Source organism: Meriones unguiculatus, chromosome 8 (genome assembly GCF_030254825.1).
Source record: "Meriones unguiculatus strain TT.TT164.6M chromosome 8, Bangor_MerUng_6.1, whole genome shotgun sequence".
NCBI lineage: Eukaryota > Metazoa > Chordata > Mammalia > Rodentia > Muridae > Meriones > Meriones unguiculatus.
Genome location: NC_083356.1, coordinates 68,474,280 through 68,494,021, shown reverse-complemented (window position 1 = coordinate 68,494,021; position 19,742 = coordinate 68,474,280). Strand labels below are relative to the sequence as shown.

The 19,742-nt window shown below is 52.1% G+C and overlaps 1 protein-coding gene across 11 annotated transcripts in view; it reads right to left on the bottom strand.

Moving 5' to 3' along the window:
- Positions 1 to 19,742, bottom strand: part of Kcnt1 (potassium sodium-activated channel subfamily T member 1) — a 56,514-nt gene that overhangs the window by 26,270 nt on the left and 10,502 nt on the right. For 3 of the 11 annotated variants that reach the window (XM_021641051.2, XM_021641049.2, XM_021641050.2), the window contains exons 2-6: positions 4,009 to 4,088; positions 3,285 to 3,384; positions 1,083 to 1,139; positions 672 to 720; positions 133 to 192 (exon numbers count right to left, since the gene is read on the bottom strand). In XM_021641051.2, coding sequence (XP_021496726.1) covers positions 133 to 192; positions 672 to 720; positions 1,083 to 1,139; positions 3,285 to 3,384; positions 4,009 to 4,088 — 346 coding nt within the window. Of the gene's footprint in view, positions 1 to 132; positions 193 to 671; positions 721 to 1,082; positions 1,140 to 3,284; positions 3,385 to 4,008; positions 4,089 to 10,154; positions 10,197 to 15,847; positions 16,217 to 16,538; positions 16,661 to 19,742 lie in introns of those variants that run through there. The other 8 variants (XM_060389696.1, XM_060389695.1, XM_060389694.1 and 5 more) reach the window with 8 other exon arrangements.

Sequence of the window (19,742 nt, the reverse complement as noted above, 5' to 3'; positions counted from 1 at the left end):
CTTGAAAAATAGGGAGAGGTAAGGGCTAGGAATGGGAAGTCTTTGAATTAGGGATTATGGGGGCTAGGGCAAAGGCTATGGAGAAGGGGCATCGTGGGGAATCAGGCAGGGTAGACACAGGGAGGAACTCACTTTGTAGCTGAGGTAAATGAGGAGCATGGTCTCTAAGAAGCTTATTGTGGCCACAATGACCTGAGTGAAGAGAGCAGAAAGATTTGGAGCAGATGTGGGAACAGGGCCTAACCTCTGTGGGCAATCAGGACAGATGAAGCAGGAGAGGTGAGGGACGTGAAGAGCACCACTAAAACTACCCTAGAAGGTGGGGGTGGCAGTGAGGCTTAGCTGGTAGTACTCCTTGGGCCTTGGGTAGGTATGGAGCCTGCACTACAGGCATCTGTGAGTTCTTCGGGATCCTCCAGGCTGGGGACCCAGGCCTCTGGGACAGGGCTGGGGAAGACTCCCCCCCTCCCAGAAGGTGGCCTGAATTACTGACTCCCACTTCTACTTCCCAGGAAGACAGTAAGGATAGGGCGGGTCAGCAGGAAGAAGACTGAGTCCCTTGCTTACCAGACTCAGGACTTCAGCTCTCCTATTTAACCTGAGCCCTCTCCTTGCTGAGCCCAGAGGATCAGCCTCCATTGTGCAGGGAGGAGAGGCTGGTTGGGACTCACCTGGGTCACCCACAGAGCCATCTTCCTCTCCACCCACAGAATGGGAGCCCTAGGAAAGGAAGGGAGGTGAGCCCTGGACAGGTTCACAACCACCAGGGCACTTACTTCCTCTCCAGGCTTCAGAAGAATGTCACCAAGGTAGAGAGAGCCCAATGGCCAGGTAAGTGGAGAAACTGATGTTTGCTCAGTTCTAAATCACTCTCCTCTGATGGGAAATATCCTCAGCACTCACTTCAGCCAGTGTGCAAGGTGCAGCTGAGCATGTCCCAGGGAACGAATGGACCTCAGGTTGAGGCTGAGCACTGGCTGCACTAGAGCTGGACACTTGAACTCCCATCCACCACACTGTCTACCCCAGCCTTGGCCCTGGCCCAGTGTGGCCTGACAAATGGGAGCCAGGAGCAAACTCACCAGTGGAACTCGGAGGATGAGCCATTGAATGTGTAGTTATACTTCGTGCAGCCCCAGCTGTAAAGAGACAAAAGCACTGGCCCAGCCACAGACTTCCAGGGCTAACTCTAAGGATTCTTTCCAGAGCTGCTTTTGCTCACTCAGGGCCTACTGTATGTCCCACCTGGAGCTGGTGCTCTAAGACTTGAGGAGCCTCCCCAGCCTGCAGTGACCATGTAGGGAGGCTCTCTAATCAAGAGGCATAGAGAACACATCCCTGTCTGGAGATCTGGGCCCCACAGTGAGATGCTGCTTTAAAGAAAGTGAGGACTCTGCTCGTGCCGGCAACAAGCTCCAGGGATGGGCCCTGTACAACCACAGATGTCACAGTGTGAACATTTATATGCTCTGGAGGTCAGAGCTACCGGAACAAGCCTGCATAGTTCTTAAGATTCACAAGGACTGTTCCCATTCTAAGGAGATAAATCAGTGACCCTCATCCCCAAGCCACTTGAAGATATGTGTATCCAAGCATCTTTGGATATGCTGCTGAGAGGTAGCAGTACACAGCCAACATGCTAATTCTTTTCCAGACTATGACCAGCACCAGGCTCAACTATCATAGGGACCTCGCTCCTCACAGAACCCAGAAAGGGGCAGCTCCTACCCTCTCACATCAACCTCCTTCTCACCTGAGTACTATTGGGTTGTTGCACTCAGTACCCACAGAAGTCTCTGAGCTATTCACCCCCCCATCCTCATAGCCAACATCTATCTATTCATCTTTTGTCAGCAACCACTCACCTATCCACCCTTTACCTCATCGATGGTCCATGCATCTACCTATCCATCATCACCTGATCTGTAATACATGTATCCATCTATTAATCCATCCTCTTACCCAACATCTACTCAGCATCTCGTGTCCTATGTATCCAACTACCCATACATCTACCCATCGGGTTGTACATCATTCACTCATCCATCCATCATCTACCTACCCTCCCATCCACTATTCTTGCTCATGACAGTGATCAATACAACAGACTTGGGTTTTCTAGAGAAGTGGAAGCAGAAAGCCTTTGGGACTTGGAAAAGGTGAAACAGACCCAGAAAAGAGTGTTTAAAGTCAGTTATAACCTCTATTTCTTCTCAGACAACTACAGAGGGTTCTTCCCTCCTCTGTCCTGGACAGTGATGAAAGGTTTGTTCTCAATGCATGTGAGGGTTTCTAGTCTAGGAACCCCAGTTTGCTTGAAACTGGGCAACAAATTGAAAACAGAATTCAGTAAAATTTATACACAGGCTCCAGGGTCCCAGCAGTTTAGGAAGAGTCCGTTCTAAGTAGCCCAAGAGGTAACTCAATGTTGGCAGGGTCCACAGATGGTCCAGCAGAGGCACTCAAACCCTAGGCTCTGACTAAGGAGCCCTGTGTCATCTGAGCCCACTTGTCAAATCCACTGGTATGCAAATCAGAGGCCTACTGAGTTCAAAAGAAATGGACTCAGTGGAAGTAACCAACAGAGGGAAAGGCCAGGCTCAGCATTCTCAGAGGGATGTGGGAGATGATGAATGCAGGAACTCAGATTTTTGGGGACAAGTGTCACCTCAGAAGAGAATGGAGAGAGTAAAAGGGACAGAGCAGAGGTAGGAGTGACAAGTATTCAGGTGGTCCAGGGCCCAGCTTCCAAACTTCACAGGACATAGTTCAAGACAATCCTAGCACTGAGGGAAGTCTGGATCAGCCCCTAGATGAGCCAGAAGCATGCCAGGGAATCCGAAAGCACAGAGAGGCTAATGGCTTTCAGGGAAGACAATGGCACCCTGCAAGGATCTGGGCTGGGAAATAGCACTGACATCTCAAAGCAGCCAGGGCAGTGAGAAGACTACAGAGAAGACTTTAGAGGAAGAATTCCCAGCCTCATCTGCTGGGCTCCTATAATTCATTTGCCAGCAGCCACCTCTTCCTCAAGGTGGTTGAAACACACACTGTGGCTGCATATTCAGCTCCACACTGGGGGCTTGTCCTCACTAATCCAGTCACCATCCTGGGCATGACTGAGTGGCTCCTGGGCATGACTCTGGGATAGGGTCACACTGGGGGAAGGGAAGACTCCCAAAGCTCTGGGGAAGCTGGTGAGGTTACAAGTCTCCCATACAGACACCTGCAATGCCAGTGGGGTACAATGGAAAGGCTCAGCTCAGGACCCACAGGTCACCCACCATCCGATGCCCTGGTCTGGGTTGTCAAGCAGGACACGGACGATATACAGCAGGCAGGTGAGGAGCTTGAGGGAGAAGTTGAACAGCCGGATCCTCAGGCCTGTAGGGAGGGTGATATCAGGACAAGAGCATCAAGGAGCGGGCCTACCCACCCTGCTCGGGTCCCTCAACCACCCCTCCTGAAGTGGCCCCACACAGACCTCTGTCTCACACTTGTACTCGAGGTGCAGAGGAAAGACCCTTCCCAACAGACCCCTCTGAGCACTAGATAAAGCACTAAGGCTTCCAGCGTAGGGGCTTAGGGTGCAGGGGCTTGGGGTACAGGGGATTTCCCACTTCACTCGTGGGAACAGATTTATTGAACTTGGAGCCACAGCCTTACCTCCAAGCCCTTTCTTGCATCCCAGGTAGGTCTAGAGTGGCCAAGCTTAAAGTTGGGAAGGAATAAGGGAAGCATGGAGGTGGGGGTCCCTAGGGTGGGGGTGGAGTGACACAGGGAGATGACTCAGCTGGCGTCCATGGACAGTGTAGCCAACTTCAACTCAGTGTTAAGCATGGGGGCATGGCATGTCTCAACAGGTCAGGCCTCTCTGGGGGTGTGCCATTCAGGAGATGGGAAGCCAAGGTGACCTCTTCCCTTTGCCCATATAGCTGGGACATCTCCTTGGACTCCCAAACCCTGCCCATCCCTCTCTTCCCAGAGTACTCCAGACCCCCGACTCACTGGATCTTTGGTTTTTGATGAAGAACAGCTTGAGCCGCTCTTTGAAGGTGTTCTCATTGACATAGAACTCCACCTGGACCCTGAGGGAGGAGAGAAGGCTGGGGCTTGGGGCCAGTGGGCTCAGATCCAAGGCGGGAGCTGGAGCTTCAGGCGAGGACCAGAGCCCCAAGCCCAGCTGGGTTCCTACAAAACCACAGAAGCTGAGAAGAACTTGGGAGGGACAATGTCCCTACTTCAGACCATCAAGGTCTGTGTCTAAAGGAGCCTTTGGTCCCCCCAAAGCCTCCCCTTGGTACACCTGCAGCCACTGGTATACCAGCATCCAGAGCCCTCCAGGCCCCAAGCAGATCAGGGCTATGGCACCCATGGCTCTTCAGGCATTTGGGTGCTCAAATCTTAGTACAAGTAAAAGCTCTGAATAGAAGCTCATAGTCACTATGCCCAGCAGCCTCTGACATTTGTAGTCTGCGGCCTGTAAGCATTACAATCTGGAGCATGGTCAGAAGGGCTAGTAGGAAGCAGTGATCTGTGAGCTACCCCTCTAGCCATCCTGTGGTCATCTGTCCTCTAACCTCCATCCTCCACCTCCCATGCCACTGCACACAGGCCAGCCTCTGAGGTCCTAAGATCACCCAGGGTAAATATCCAGTGAGTGCCTGACTGCCCAGTGATGTCTCCTTGCCACACCCAGGAAGAGCTGTGTATTCACTGAGACTAACACTGTGACTAAGGGAAGATAAGCCGGAGTTCTCTATGCCGGAGCTTCAGACATGGTCCTGTGCCCTGCCCATCCCATTCTGCAGGAGATGAAAACCCTAGTGCTGACACAGGAAGGATGGTAGCAGTCCAAGTGTGGGATCCTGTAGCAGGTGTGGCCAGCTTGTAGCACTTCTCTCTGTGAAGAGGGGCAGTCATGTGCTCTTGAATGGTCCAAGGCTCACTGTGATGGACACATGGCTCCTACCAGTAAATCCTCCCAAACAGGCTGCAACTCCAACAGGATGGAATGAGGTGGGACACAGCACCAAGGACCATAGCACAGTGTAGGGTCACAACTCAGAAGAGTAGAAGCCACTTCTGAGTTGTGCCCTACATCTTGCTGTCTGAAAGGGTCCTGCAGGGCATGGAGAAGGGTGCTGCCTTTCGGTAGTCAAAGGAGACAAACATCAGCCTAGATCCTGTCTCCTGGGGAAGGGGCATCAAGCCCAGGGTGAGGGTGGACTCTGGACATCTCTTCCCTCTGATCAGGCCTTGGCTCTGTCAAGACAGTTTAATGTCAGTGCCTGGCTGGGGCTGATGATTCCAACAGTCTTCAAAGTATTTTAAATAGTCACTATCAGGGCAGGAGATGACTTAGTGGGTGATGGCATTTGCCACCAAGCCCAGGGACCTGAGTTTGATTCCCAGGTCCTACATGGTGGAAGGAGAGAATTGAGTTACTCGAAGGTATCGAACCTTCACATGCATGCTGTGGCACATGTATGTCCCAACAAGAACACACCAAATAAGTAAATAAATAAATTCAATAAAAATACAATAAAAAAAAAAACTAATCAGTATCCCCTAAAACCCGGTTAGTGGCAAGCACAGCAGCCTTGCCATATGTCCTGTTCATAGGCTGGGGGAGGAGTCTGGGTTACAGTGGCTCGGCCGTTCATAGAGTTCCCTAACAGTCCAAGGACCTGGTCATCTTGCTTGGAACAAGGCACCATTGGGGCTTGGTGCAGGGCCATGACTGGGTCCACCCTGGACCTCACAGCAAGTCAAGCTTCCCATAGGCAAGTAGGGGCCAACTCAGCGCTAATGGCTGGTGTTCCCCAGCATATCCCACTATACTTCTGAACCTCACTTCACTGAGCATTCCCATTCTACCTCAATACACCCTGATATTCCAGAATATGTCACCGCTGTGCCCCACAAATTACACTGTACACCAGGGAGCTCCATGCCCCACATTGTCCAGCGTACCCACTATGTCACCTCTGCACCCCACTTTATCCAGCATACCTCACCATGTCCCCACAGTGCCTTGGTATACTACTCTGTGCCTAGTGCAAAACTGCATCCTGTATATGTCAACATGCTTTATTTTTTTATGCGATGCTAGGAGCCCCAGACAGGAGAGGACACTGTACAAATGGCTCCAAAGAGTCAGTTGTATACCTTTCTCTTTGAAGGAGCCTGAGGCTAGGTGGACAGGTTGAATGGGGCTGGGGGCGGGGACAGGAAAGTCATTATGGGGTCTTGAATGACCATTTGTGTCCTAAAAGCATATGTGGAGCTTATGTGTCACTATCCTGTCCACCCACCTCCTCTACAATAAAGGACTCAAGGGAGGGTCTTCCCATCTGACCAGCCCCATAGGGCCCTCAGCAGGTGACTAACACCTTTGCCAAGGAAACAAGGTGGCAGGCTATCTCCATCTCCCTTTAGAGCACAGACACAACTCTACTCTCATGCCACCCCTAATGTGAGGCTCTCAGGGATGGTCACAGGAGTCTTCTGCAGTCTTCCAGGTCAATTCCACCCGCTAGGGGTATGTCCCAGTGGCCAGGCTGGCTATTCACTGCCCTCTGCTATTTTACGCCAGTATAACATGAAGTGTGGCATGTGCTAGGAGTTTAATCCCTAAGAGGCAGGAAGAAGATGGGAACTAAATACAGCTGTGATGTGTGGAGGCGGGCTCTAACAAGTGATAGGATTAGGTAAGATCACTAGGGAGAACACACAGCCAGTCCTGACGGCTTCACAGGCAGAGGGGAAGCAGAAGAGTCAGACTCACGAGTGTTCCACCTCTTGCTTTTTAGGATGCCTGGGACCACCTCAGCCTTCTGCCTGCAAGGCAATTATTTTCAGATGTGGACCCCTGACACTGGTTCTGACCTGAGCTGCAGAAGCGCCTCTGTTGCTCAACCAGTCTATGGACTAACACACTACCCTTGGGCAGTGTTCATTGCTGACCCACTGATGCCTCCTCTCCACCCCCATCAGAGATGGCTGTCCCAGGACACACTGGGGACACACACTGGAGAAGCACTTGTCTGCTTTCCTTGTAGCTAGAGCTCCAGCCACAGGGACCCCACCTGGGAAGGACAGAATCCGGCCCCCGCCCTGTCCCTGCACCCTGCTACCCCATCTCACTAGACATTTTCACGAACACTCCTGTTGGGCATCCCCTGCTGCTTCCCAACTGTGTCTGACCACTACCCCAGGTCTCCTGAGCACCCAGTTCTCCACCCAGGCCCAGGACCATTTCCAGCTCCACTCTCCAGGGTCCTGTGGCCTCGAGGCTATTTCCTGTCCTTCTTGTCATCTTCCCAGGAGCATGCTGAGATCAGAAAATTCAGCCATGTGTGAAGACCAAGAAGTCACCATGGCCCTGTACTGCTCAGTGAACAACCTGGAATCTATGACACTCAACCCTGCCTCCTGCTGGCATCCTCCCCCAGCTCCGGAAAACTGACTGGCTAATGACACCCTCCTGAGCCAGGCTGACCCTAATGTCACCCTATCAGCAGAACACAGCCCCTCACCAGCACGGCTCCCATTAGTCCAACAACACCCATTTGTATGGCCCCAGGTGTTTTGTGGGCAGTGCCCTTCTATGGCTGACAGTGTTCTCCAGGAGGAGCCACAAGGACTACTTGGCTCCCTTGATGTCAGAGTTCTACAACGCCAGAGAAATCAATGAATCCTTTTTCACTTTTAAATTTTTAATGAACTGTGGCCACCCACTTCCTGTAGCACCACACAAAACAGGGATTAAAGCTATCTATTTTACTCCAATCGGTGTTTAAGATAGCATGTTTGACCTGCTCTAAGATGAAGGCACAGGGCATAGCTCTATAGGAGCAGAGGGGGTTTGTGAGCGAGCTATACTTATAGCTCCTGCTCACAGGCACCCCTGGGCCTATATGAATCCAGGGAGTCATAGAAACTGCTGGTCCAGCAGGCAGGGTCTAAGGACTGAGAGCCAGTGCTCACTGGGAAGCTGGACAGACACAGGTCCTGCCTCTCACCTGCTTTTAGCTTCCTCGCTGGCAATAGGATCGCTGGCAATAGGAATAATGATGTCTCCCATAGTATCACAGAATAACTGGGGCAAACATAAGCGGTTTATCAATGGTGAAGTTAAGATGTGTCTCACTATGTCCCTTGGGAATGAGCTCAGAGAGAGAGGATATAGTGAGAGATGATGGGATTGGGACCGAGGACTAGCAGCACCTCATGGGGTCAAAGGCAATGCAACCAGAAAGCTATCTCAGGCCTAGATCATTCCGTGTATCACACCGCAAACTCACAGACTGGCTACACACACACCAGCATGCCCACAAACTCTGGGTAGGGCACAGGCCCAACCACTAGTCTGAGCTAGAGGGTACCACTATGGTACTGGCTGCTTAGGTGGGTGAGTAAGAAGGATCCAAAAAAAGGCTGCCAGGGTTAACTCAAACCTGCTTCCGTTTGCATCTGCAGAGCAATGGCCAAGTGGGAAGAGACCTGATGCCCCATAATGCCAAACCTTCATAATCTCCAAAGGAGTTCAGTAGAACACCATTTGTGGCTCTGGACCCTGCTTGGAGGACCAAGTGGGGCTCACAGTTCTCCTAGCTTCTCACTGCTGTCCTAGACTAGCTCCCCAGGAAGGTCCCTTACAATGCTCCAGGCCTCAACCCGACAGAGCCTGGGGACAGGCAGCAGAGTTGGGCTAGTGAGATATGGGTCTTCAAGCTCCACCTGGGAAACAGAAGAGATCCAATGTGGCCTCAGAAAATGGGTATAGGCTTCTCAAACTAACTCGCCTGGCACAGTCTTCTTGGGATCTGGGGGCTGAGAAGCCTAGAACATCTGTTTTGAACGTGCTGACTTTGGGGCAGCATGGACACAGACTCAGCCCTTTGGCAGCCACAGTCAGGTCCTCGTTCCCTCACCACTACCAGGTCTGAGGTCCAGCTCCTTGGGTGCCTGGGGAGGAGAGCACCACATGTGGAGGGTACCTCTGACCCGTATCTGTTATGTACTGCACCATAGGGACCTAAGTTAGGATGGAGGTATAGGTTGTGGCCCTATCTACCCAGCCCACAGCTGTGGGGTCATAATAGGTTGAACCACAGGAGCATGGAAGCACCCCAAATTGCCAGTAGCTGTAAATACTGAGCAAATAAATGGTGGTTACCAATTGTGAGCATTAATCAATAGAAGTGACAGATGAAGCCCCACTTGGAGACCACACTGACAATGGTGGATCTGGGTCCCAGGAGCATGCCATGACAGACTTTCTTGAGAATCTCTGGTTGCCCCAGTCTCAAAGTCTTTGTCCCTTGACCTAACTCTTAGCTGAAGATAGAGAAGTACCCAGCAGAGCCCTTGGCCCTTGCAGACCTCAACCCACACAGGACCCAAAGAGGAGTTGAGGCTGTAGGCTCTGAGGTTCCATGAACACAGTACCCATACAGGCAGTGTGGCAAACTTGTGTCCTGCCATCTGGCTTCTGCTGAAGGTCTAGATGCCACTGGCCTGGGGCATTGTGATTGTTTGAATGAGAATGGCCCTGATAGGCTCACATACTTGAGTGCTTTGTCCCTGTCACCAACAGTTTGGATTAGGAGGTGTGGCCTTGTTATAACAAGAAGGTGTATCACTGAGGGTAGGCTTTGAGGTTCCAAAGGCCCATGCCATTCCCAGTTAGCTCTCTCTGCTTCATGCTCATGGTTCAGATGTAAGCTTTCAGCTACTGCTCCAGCACCACGCCTGCCTGGCCTGCCTGCTCCCATGTTCCCCACCATGATGGTCATGGACTCTGCCCTCTGAAACTAATTCCCAATCATCAACTCTTTCTCCTATAAGTTGCCTTGGTCATGGTGTCTTATCACAGCAGTAGAAAAGTAACTAAGACCAGGCATCCACCCCTAGGGAGCCCATGTCCTGTCCATAGATTCTCCCCAAGGGGATCATTAATCCCACTGTCTCCAGCCCCAGCCCTCAAGACAAGAAGCCTATGCTCGTTCTGGGAAGTGCTGGCCAGGTTTCTGCCTGGCTGTTGGTGCATGGTACTGAACAAGAGTAGCCTTTCCCATAGGCCTGGTTTTCAGAGATATAAGGATGAATCTGTCCCTGAGACAGACCCTCCCCTGTGAAGAACTTACTGAGAAAGGGAAGAGTCCAGGCTGAAATCTTCCACATGATGCCTGGAGACACAGAGTGGACACATCAACATACAAGGTGGATGGAGGTCCAGGACCACATCAGGACTCAGGCAGTATCCCACAGTAATGGGGTATACCTAAAGTCCCCATACCTGTGACCTCTGGAGCCCCAGGAATGAAAGGTAGTGTCAGGGCAGGCAGCCAAGCATGCAAGGCAGGTGGAAGCCAGGCCTACCCCTCAGTATTGGAGAAAGCAGCAGAGTCCATTGGTGCTGTTACATGCAGGCTCTGCACTCTGGCTAGAGAGAGTAACAACCACCTTGAGGATAGGGCCCTGCCCTTTGGCCCTTAGCCAAGAGACAAAGATCTGCCTCTCTCTCATTCAATGTTAAGTCTACCTTGGCCTCTTTGTGACCCTGTGTCCAGCAGTGACCCTTTCAGTAGCACTGTAACTGAGGAAGCTGAAGACAGCTGACTAGTCCCTATACAGGGTCACAGTTGGGCACAGTAAACCCTTGATGTTATATCCCTTGGTTTCCTACTTGGGGCTGATGTTTCTTGAGTAACTTGTGTGTACCCCTCTACCTGTCCATCTCCAAACAACCTGACCTTGAGTTTCCCTAGACTATCCTTCCATGGAGATGGGCCTCAGTGTCAGGATGATAGGGTTAGCAACTCTGCAGTACTAGCTTGTGTTGAGTGCTGACTGTGTGCTGTCTGGACTGGTTCCTCCAACCAAGGACTTCATGGAGCCTCTCTCAACTTTCAAAGCAACTATCTTCCAGGTGAGCAAACAAGATTCAGCAAAGATCACTGCAGACCTTATGCAGCATCCAATACAACCTGTGAGGCCAGGCTATGTATTCTAGTATGTATCCTAGTATGGTCCCTAGGTGGACAAGGTGAAGCATGGAATACCCTTGGAAGACTCAAGGCAGTGGGTGGACAGCTCTGCACACTACAGGGAGTCTGAAGTTTGGGGGTCCCTGGGAGCCTCCAGATCCCCTGCCTATTTATATAGCTGAGATTCCCCTCCTGGACCCAGATCTGCCCCAAGAGCTAAGATAAGGAAGGGTCTGAGAAGCCAGCAGAGGTGTGTCTTGCAATGGTAGGAACAGCATCATGTGGTACCTAGCATAGAGGACCAGACCTGATGCTTACAACCCAGATCTGCTTCTGTGCAGACCCCTAGTTGCACGGGTACCATCTGGCCTCCTGAGCCCATTCTGCATGCATGGAATGCCTGAGGCTGGGACTGAAGAGTCTATGTCCCCACTGTCTGGGCAATGTTACCTGGCTCAGATCTTCCCCTTAGAGAACAATGGCCTGTGTGTAAGGCGCATGAGCTTCATTTGTTGATGCAAATCCTGCCAAGGACTGGTGCCAGGGGATATGTGTCAGCTACATGAGCTAACTTGCCAAGGGAGCTGCAGAGGGCAGGGAGTGGTGGGAAGGTGGGAAGGAAGGCAAGTTCATCTGTAACATCCAGACTCAAGATGGCCTGGAAGGATCTATGCCAGCAACTAGTGACCTAGGTACCACTGTGCCTCTCTCATAAGCAGGACAGCCCCAAGGAGCTTGGACACAGGACAAACAAGGGCTCCAACCTGGATTCCTCTCTGCATCATAACCTGTTGCTTTCTGCAGCACCTGGGGCTCCCCACAGGAGCCTCTGGGTAGGCACAGGCACACCTGACTTGAACCTTAAAGGGGTAGGATCAGCTGGGCACCTTTCTAGGTGTCCTCTGGGTTGATGGGAGGTCAGGATATTTGGGTGTCCACTTTTCTACACTGCATGAACCCTGAGTCTCAGGGGATGCTTTTGGGCATTCAGATAATCAATTTCATGTCAGTGAGGTTCCTAAAAGAAAACAAGCCCATTTATTCTTCACTGGTTGTGTTTCCCAAATTCATAGGCTACAGCCATGACTCCTAGAACTCAGGATATAACTAACTATATTAAATTAAGCTGAAATGGGGTCCTATGGGTGGAACCCATGCAGACTGCATGCTGGTGGAGAGAGGTCAAGACCCAAACCACAGAAAGGGAAGATTGTGTGGCTACCCAGGGAGGATGGCCTAAATGTGGGAGAGGCCTTGGAGCAGCCCACCCACATCCAGCTCTCAAAACCATGAGAAAATCAAGTTCTTTGGTTTCCAGCCCCCAGTCTTTGACAGCCCCCACAAACTCAACACCACTTAATAAGGAAACCTCTGTCCATTAGAGGAACCAGGAAGAAGTACACCCCATCCCTGAGCCTGGCATCCATGCATATTCCTAGATAGGCATACCAGGGAGGGGGAGAGTGAGCAAACTGGTCACTGCAGAAGCAACATGGTATCAACTACGGTGAGCCCTGGAGGAGCTTTGGTGTGCAGTGTGTAAAGCTGGGGTATGCCCAATTGTCAGAGTAGGGAGTAGGCACTTGGGAGCCTAAAGATGCTGTGTGGAAGCTGTACAGAGGAGCCACTTGGTGGGGCAGGTGAGGACCCAGGATCCTGGAATGTGGGGCCCATGGGGTTCTAGACATAGAGGACAAGGAAGTTCCAGCAAGGAAGATCCAAGGAGTCACTTCCTGAGCCCAAGAATACAAGGGTGAAAGCATCTGGGGATGGGGAGGGATTCTACTCTCTTCAGCTGGATTGACAGGCAGGGGACTTCCCAGGAGAAATCAAGGCAATGTTGAACCTGAGAAGCTGCCTTGTGAAGGCCTGGGCCTTTGGGGGATCACTGCCAGGGATGGAGCTGTTGGTGCCACAGAGTGTGAAGCTATGTCCCTACTGAGGTTTCAAACGGTAAGGAAGTAGATGATGTCGGGAGGTGTCAAGATACTTAGAGAGCAGGTTCATTGCAGATATGTGCTGAAGACACAGGTAGTCCTAGAAGGTGGGTCACCAAGCCATGAGGTAGGGGCTTTAGTCCTCAGACACTTTGATTTAGGACAGCTGTGATGAGTGTACAAGTATGGGGAGGCTCAGCTCAGATGTAAGGCTGACACTGATGCTAGACTGGCCATGTCAGAAGTGGGCTGGAGTGCCACTGGGGAGGGGGGTTCCTGGCACCTTTGCCCCAGCCTCTACTCATGGGCTCTGCTTTGACAGGAAATTCTCCTTAGTGGACTAATTGCTTCACTGTGCCAGGCTCAAAGGGGTGGCCCCAGGAAAGACCCAGGGAGGACACAGCAGTGGCTCTTCTCTGGAGCTCTTGTCGAGGAAGGAGGGCCTAGACATACATCAAGCCTCTGCAGCATCCACCAGGCCCTGCAAGTCCATTCCAGCAACCTTGGCTCTCCCACCACTACACCTTTATGTTCAGACCCCAGGACGTCAAAGGAGATGATTCCTGGCCCTGGAACTCCCCACGGCAGTGTCTGTGGGAACCTCAAACCCCTCCCTCTTCCTGGGATGTGAAGAACCCACGGGACTCAGGCTGCCAAAATTCTGTTTCCAGGGTCAGACCTACCTTTTAGGTCTTTTCACAGCCTTCCATCCACAACATAGTCATCACAGCACTCCGGGGTGCCTGCTCTCTTGGTCCCACTACTGACTTTGAAATACACTCATGTCACTTGGAGCCTCCAGAGATCCCCAACATATGCCACCAGGGACATCTTCTAGGACCATTTCTGCCTTCTGATCCCTCCAGTTGTCCTCCAACCCTGGCGCCATGGGCACAGCTCAGAAGTGGCCTCTGGCATGCCTGTGCAGATGCTGGGCCCTATCTCCTAACCTTCCAGTTCCTTCTCCTTGGACATACACCCTCTTTACATCCTTCACTGGCTCGGGAAGTCCCTAAGGAAGTAGATAGGGCTGAGGGGGAGTCCACAGAGAGGACAATGGGAGGTCCTCCACAGGAGGCTCAGTCAAGTGGATCCAGGGGTACTGAGGAGCTAGAAGGGGCCCCAGCACCTGACCCATTGAGAGATTCACTAGTAACCTAGCCCTTCCTAGGTTCTGAAGCTTTGGAATAGATTCCCTCTTCCCAAGCTCACATTTCCTTACCATCCTAAGCCTCAGTGAGAGACAGAGGAGAGGGTTCAGGCAGGTGGGGTGAGAGGACCCAGGCCCACTGCATTCCTGAGAAAATACAGTGCTTCAGGGACTATGTGACAGTCATACTACCATTGTGGACATGCATGGGGCTATGAAGACATATCTACCTTGCTGCCTTCCCGGTGGTGGAGAGGTCCCAGGCTCTGACTGTTAGTATGTAGGCAGCCTTGCACAATCCTAACACTGACTTTACTGCACAGCAGCACAAACACAGGACAGGGGCAAAGGCAAGTCACAGGCCTGAAAACGTCAGCAAACCCGATCCTCCTCAGCTGCCAGCTGCCTTGGTTCCCAGCTGCTCACCACAGCAGGTGTTAAGAAGTCAGCTACAGGCCCAGGTGGTGCCTGGGCCCAGCTGGGTAGACAGCTCCCTTCTCTCTGCTCCCCTGCATGTCAGGGAGAGAGGCCATCCTTGTCAAAGGGCCAGCAGCACAGCTTTTGTTCTACAGGGCCAAGGGCAGCCACATGCAGAAGTATGAGTGGGGAAGGGCTTCCTGGAAGAGGTGGCCAAAGCTGTGTTGCACTCTGGGCAAAACTGTCATTCCTGCAGCCCATCTCTCGTGGGGCCAGATTAGCTGGGAAGGAAGCTTCTGGGATCACCAGCTCACAGTGTCCACAAAGAGGAGGAAGAGGCCAGGAAAGGTTCCCGGGCTTTGAGCAGTATGAACTATCCTCCTGCCCTGAGCTGCCCATCAGCTGTGGGAGACCCTCTCAGGCCCCACTTCCGGCAGCAGCCTTCCCATGTAAGAAGCGAGAAACTGGTGCAAATGGGGGAGGCAAGGGAAGAAGTGGTGGAGCTCTGATCACCTTAGTCCAGCCATCTGTTGGGCCCAGCCACTGCCAACCCATCAGGCTTGACCCAGCACCGACACCCCACCCAGGGTTTTTGCCATCTCTCTGTCCAGAAAGCCCTGCCAACTCTTTCTTGTTCACCCTTAAAAGCTAGTGCTCAGGAAGTTGCCTGGCCTGTTCCCATATAGTCTTGCCCCAACTGCTACCAGAACAGGCTTCGAGCTCACGATGTGCCCACACCAGACCAGGTCTGATTCATTTCATTCCCCCGCAGCAGCCAGCAGGATTCTTGGCACAGGCAGGTGATGGCTAGGGATTCACTGCTGCAGAGACCTCAGTGTCCTCATCCATGAAATGGGGTGCCACATCCTTCCTGGAGCTTGCAGGAGGATCAAAAGGGTGGGCTTCCTTCTGCAAAGGCCTCCTGCATCCTGGAAGCCCACCAAGCTGCTGCTCAGCATGCCCATGCCTTTACTGTCTGCCAGCCAGTTCGCTATGTAGCCTGTTTGGGCCTCAGCTGCTCACTTCTGAAGTGCCTGCCTTTCCTTAGCGTCCCTCGCTGAACCCACCCGGGTGGGGCTTCCTGGAGCAGTGGAGCCAGGGCCACTTGGCCCAGAGCCCAGGTCACACTTGCAGGGCCCTAGGTTCAACCACGAAGCAAGGGGCCAGGGTCTAAGTCTCCCCAGGCAAGGCTGCAGACCCGCCGTGGTGGGGCTCCAGGACGCCCTCTTCCCTGGCTACAGGCAAGCCCAGGCGCGGGGGAGCAGAGCTCGTGCTGGACAAAATGCGAGCGATGCGAAGCCCCTCCCGCGCAGCCGCGGGGTCCTGGTCCCCGCAAGCATCCCTACCTCTGGCCCACGTCGCTGCCCACGGAGCCCCCGCCGCGGGCCGGCAGCAGCGGGCTGAGCCCGTGCGGCTCCTCAGGGGCTGCAGCGCCAGCTTGGGTGTCCCCCGGACCCGCCTTGCCCTCGGACGGAGAGCGCGGCAGTTTGGCCCGCGCCATCCTGCGGGAGCGCTTGGCGCGGTGGCGGTGGCGGTGGCGGCGCCGGGCGCAACCACCCTGCTGCTCACCCTCAACGCGCAGCACAGTGGAATGGTCCAGGGTGGGGAGGGCGTCAGCTTGGATCCCTGTGCACCAAGGTCGGTCCTAGGCTCTTGTCCTAACCTGGACGCTTCACGGAGGACGCAGTTCCAGTGTGCAGTTGTCTTAAACCCTCCTACCAGAAGTAATAGTAATGGTGATAATGGTCATTGCGCTGAAGGGAGGGGCATAGGTGATAGCTCATGTGGCTGGCACCTCATCTCCTGGGGAAGTTGGGTGGAGAGAGGCGATAGCCATCTCTGCCGGGTATGTACCCACAGCACAGGCTACTCTTGTGTGTCCTGGGAACCATGGTCTAATGCTCAGGCTGGCAGGAAGCCCAGAGCCCCATCCATCTTTTAACTCCCACCTCAGGGCCTGACAAGTGAAGCGGACCCAGTCGTCCAGTCAGATGATGTGTGCCCATCCTTCCCGCTTCAGATGCTCAGGGTCCTCACCCTTAATTCAATCCCAAGGCTGTCAGGGTTCCGGGCATAAATCTCAGTTGCTGGTGGCTGAATGCTAGTGCACTGGAGCCCCATCTTGTGTGTGTCAATTCCAGATTCAGGGTATTAATCTGTGCCAGGTACCTGGACTTGCACGGTGTCACTTCAGCCTACGCAGGAGTTGAGGATATAGCTCAGAATGATTAAAAGTCCTTGCCATGCAAGCACAGGACTTGTGTTCAATTCTCAACATAAAAAAAAAAAAAAAAAAAAAAAAAAAAAAAGTCAAAAAAGTCAGATATGGTGATAGCACACACTTGAAATCTGAGAGCTGGGAAAGCAGAGACAGGCACGTTCCTGGAGGTTGCTGACCAGGTAGCCTCACCAAACTGGGGTGCCCCAGGTCCCAGTAAGAGACCTTGCAAACAAACAAGCAAACAAAACCAAGGTAGAAAGTGACTGAGGAAGACACCTGAGGTTGACTTCCAGCCTCTGCAGACATGTACATGCATGCACACACACCCTACATGCAGGCCTACACTCACATGAACATGTACCTATGCACCCCACCCCCACTCAACCAAACAAACACCATAACAACCTGAGAAGTGCACAGTGGGGAAACTGAGGAGCCGAGGGCTGAAGTGGCTGGCCCTCACTGAACTGAAGCGATAAGGAGCACAGCAGGAATTTGATATGGTTTTGCTAGCCCAGCCCATCCATTTCACAGCTGAAGCTGCAGGTGACTCACCCAGGTAACAGGTGGATAACAGCAGACAGGTGTCTGCACTAGAAGTCTGGCTAACCTGACATCCAGAAGAGTCTCTCCAGTGCACACTAGTCCTGAGCTGCTGCTGCAGCACAGGGTCTCTTGATCCATCCAGACCAGGACCACAGGATTAACCCCCTGCCCAATCTTTCCCGACTGTGACCTGCCAATCATCAGGGCCCTTCCAGGAAGTTTGTGAGGGGAAGGTGGGCTTCCACAATTCCAGGTGGTACTAACTCTAGGGAGTGTCCTGGCCCACTACAGACTTATACCAGAAACTTCACAAAATAGGCCTTCACTATTCTCTTTTTCTTGAACCCTTTCACCATTGGATGCATCCTTGCCCTTGCTGGGCCCCCATGTACACCCTGGCAAAATAGGAGAACAGCTCATTGGACTGAGTCCTTTGGGAGTGGATGGCTGCACCATCTGCCTCAGGTAGAGCAGCCATCAGGATCAGTGGATTGGGCTGCTGAAGGAAAGCAAGGCACAGTCTATGACCTGCTCCATCAGGGCATCCACACCCAGAGCCACCACTGTGCTTGAGAAATGGCTGCTAAGGGACCACCCCTAAGGAGGTGGGCTCACCTTAAGCCATGCTAAAGAGATAGGTAGAATAATTAGCTCTTTAATGAGATACTGCACTTTTTGTTCCCAGAATCCTGGCCCCCAACTAGAAACTTGGGATAGCAGCCTTGTAGGGCCACAGATCAGCCTGTATTCTGGATTATCTAGAAAAGTGTATTTTTTCTTTATTTCTTTCTCTTTTCTAAGCATGCTTTCCTTATCACTTTGGGTGTCCTTAACAAGCAACCATGTGTCTGAACCCCAAGCCAGCCTAAGTGGCATAATACTTCCCCTTCTCTCCTCCATTTTCTTTTTCTGGACAACAACTACGGTTTCTCAGTTTGCTTGCCCCACAGTTGTTTCTTCAAACTCAAATAAAAATTGTGTTGTGTTAAAAAGAAAAAAGACTATTGTTGGCTTTTCCAATTATCTGCCCTAGCTCCCAGTCCTCATAAAAGCAGCTCTGTGTCTGAGCAAACATTCATGTGAGCATCCCTGACTACACTTTAACACAGCTCATATTGCCCATAGAGGAACAAGGCATTTGTACCCACCAAGAACTCCTGCAGGTAGACACCCCTTTGCTCTTCTCAGGGACCCAGGAAGGGACCATGAAACTCCCCAAGGACATGTTGTGGGATGATCCACAGTAATGTGTAGAAATCAAACTAAGAGACAACAAGGCACAGCATGACCCAGGATGCTTGCACTCTGTGCAGTGCAGAGGAAGTGCTAAGACTTCCGGGCACTTAGAGGGCTACATGAGTTTCACGGATGCAGGGCTCCATGTTTATCCCTGAGCAATGTGGGCTGCAGATGTCACATCTGCAGAGCACAGGACAGAGACTCAGCTACTTGCTTCAGTGTGCATGGCACTTCTGTACTGGACGCTCTGTGCTTATTTTCTCAGAGTAAGCGAGCCTTCATGTGTCTGTTTGAATTCCCTGATTAGAATCTGATAACAGACAAGTAGGTGAGTCGAACATTTCACTTGGCTTGACTCAGAGCTGATGCATGTGAAGAACCTCTTAGTGGTCATGGGGAATCTGGGGCAGGTAGCGGGGACCTGCTCCACTTGGTGCTAGATCACATGGATCAGAGCAGGTATAGTCTATTTTATTATTTTTATTTATTTAATCACTTTACAACCTGATCACAGATTCCTCCCTCCTCTCTTCCCAGTACCACCCTTATGCCCCCATTCTCTCTCTCCTTCTCAGAAAAGGGAAGGCCCCCAAGGGGTACCAACTCACCCTGACACTTCAAGGTACAGCAGAACTAAGCACATACTCCCTCACCTAGGCCAGATAAGGCAGCCCAGCTAAGGGAAAGGGATCCAAAAGCAGGTAATAGTGTCATAGACTGCCCCTACTCTCACTGTCAGGGAACCCATCTGCTGACCAAGCTGCATGTTTTCTACATATGTGTGTGTGGGGGGGATAGGCCTGGTTGGTGGTTCAGTCTCTATGAGCCCCCATGGGCCCAGGTTAGTTTACTCTGTAGGTCTTCTGTGGTGTCCTTGACCCTTCCAGCTCCCTCAATCCATTCTCCCACTCTTCCACAAAACTCGCCAAGCTCAGCCTATTGTTTAGCTGTGGGTCTCTGCATCTGCTTCCATTAGCTTCTGGATGAAGCCTCTCAGAAGACAATTATTTTGTGATCCTGTCTGCAAGCATATCAGAATATCATTAATAGTGTCAGAGGTTGGCTCTCTCCCATGGGGTGAGTCTCAAGTTAGGCCAGTCATTGATTTGCCATTCCCTCAATCTCTGTAGAGTAGGTGTATTTTAAGCACAGCCAACACCTCTGGTTCCAGAGTAGGTAGAATAACTCCAGGCACTGGAGTACAGGGGAGAGTTTCCAGATGTCAGGGAACCTAG